At 41.4% G+C, this 1,416-nt stretch overlaps 1 protein-coding gene across 1 annotated transcript in view; it reads left to right on the top strand.

Moving 5' to 3' along the window:
- The window catches only part of casq2 (calsequestrin 2), a 4,946-nt gene extending 4,460 nt beyond the window's left edge, over window positions 1-486 (top strand). Inside the window, exon 11 of the mRNA XM_005723602.2 lies at window positions 68-486. Within this exon, the coding sequence (XP_005723659.1) occupies window positions 68-298 (231 nt within the window). The 3' untranslated portion in view covers window positions 299-486. The remainder of the gene's footprint in view (window positions 1-67) is intronic.
- The last annotated feature ends 930 nt before the right edge of the window (window positions 487-1,416 follow it).

Below are 1,416 nucleotides of genomic sequence, written 5' to 3'. Positions count from 1 at the left end.
TGTGTGTGTGTGTGTGTGTGTGTGTGTGTGTGTGTGTGTGTGTGTGTGTGTGTGTGTGTGTGAGCAGGCAGACAGTGTGTGGTTGGAAATGGATGATGAGGAGGATCTACCCACAGCTGAGGAGCTGGAGGACTGGATTGAAGATGTGCTCTCTGGCAAAGTTAACACTGAGGATGATGATGATGATGATGACGACGATGATGAGGATAATGATGAAGATGATGAGGATAATGAAGATGATAATGAAGATGATAATGAGGAGGAAGATGATGATAATGATGATGACGATGATGAGTAATTTACAGTGTTATCTGAGTATCCACTGTTTCCTCTTCAGAGTGTCTAATGTGGATATCAGTGCATCAGCTTTATGCTACAATAAGTTAATTTAAAAAAAAAAGGTAATTTTTGCACTTAATGTGTGCCTGCTATTAATATTAAAAAAGAAATAATATCAATAAAGGTCATTTTTGACTGAGAAAATAACTTTCCCAGTGTCTGGGTTCTATGTGAGGATCTTAGAAAAGATTCTAGAAGAGACAAAGAAACAAAGGGGTGAAGGCTAAAAAACAGACACACATATACAGTGGCTTGCAAAAGTATTCGACCCCCTTGAACTTTTTGTCACATTACAGCCACAAACATGAATCGATTCCATTGGAATTCCATGTGAAAGACCAATACAAAGTGGTGTACACGAGAGAAGTGGAACGAAAATCATACATGACTCCAAACATTTTTTACAAATAAATAACTGCAAAGTGGGGTGTGTGTAGTTATTCAGCCCCCTGAGTCAATACTTTGTAGAACCACCTTTTGCTGCAATTACAGCTGCCAGTCTCTTAGGGCAGCGATCCCCAACCCCCGGGCCTCAGACCGGTACCGGTCCGTGAGTCGTTTGGTAGCGGGCCGCGAGAGTTGAGGCTCAGGTGTGAAATGTATGGTTTCAGGGTTTTTATCGGTTTTCAGCGTTATTTTATTATCGTTTTTATCGTTTACTCGGTTTTCCTGGGCCTTTTCATGTGTGTTATGAATAAATCTTTTTTTTTCAGTACCGGTACTAGTTTTATTTTATTGTATTTATCCGCGACACCATAAAGGCCGGTCCATGAAAATATTGTCGGGCATAAACCGGTCCGTGGCGCAAAAAAGGTTGGGGACCGCTGCTTTAGGGTATGTCTCTACCAGCTTTGCACATCTAGAGACTGAAATTCTTGCCCATTCTTCTTTACAAAACAGCTCCACAACTGCCCTGTGATGGCCTCAGAGGTTGTCTAAGAGAATATTGGGAGCAACAACACCATGAAGTCCAAAGAACACACCAGACAGGTCAGGGATAAAGTTAATGAGAAATTTAAAGCAGGCTTAGGCTACAAAAAGATTTCCCAAGCCTTGAACATCCCACAGAGCACTGTT

Source organism: Pundamilia nyererei, unplaced genomic scaffold (genome assembly GCF_000239375.1).
Source record: "Pundamilia nyererei isolate P.nyererei 1_Seehausen unplaced genomic scaffold, PunNye1.0 scaffold00009, whole genome shotgun sequence".
NCBI classification, from domain to species: domain Eukaryota; kingdom Metazoa; phylum Chordata; class Actinopteri; order Cichliformes; family Cichlidae; genus Pundamilia; species Pundamilia nyererei.
The sequence above is the reverse complement of the archived record's forward strand: the minus strand, read 5'-3'. Positions and strand labels throughout refer to the sequence as shown.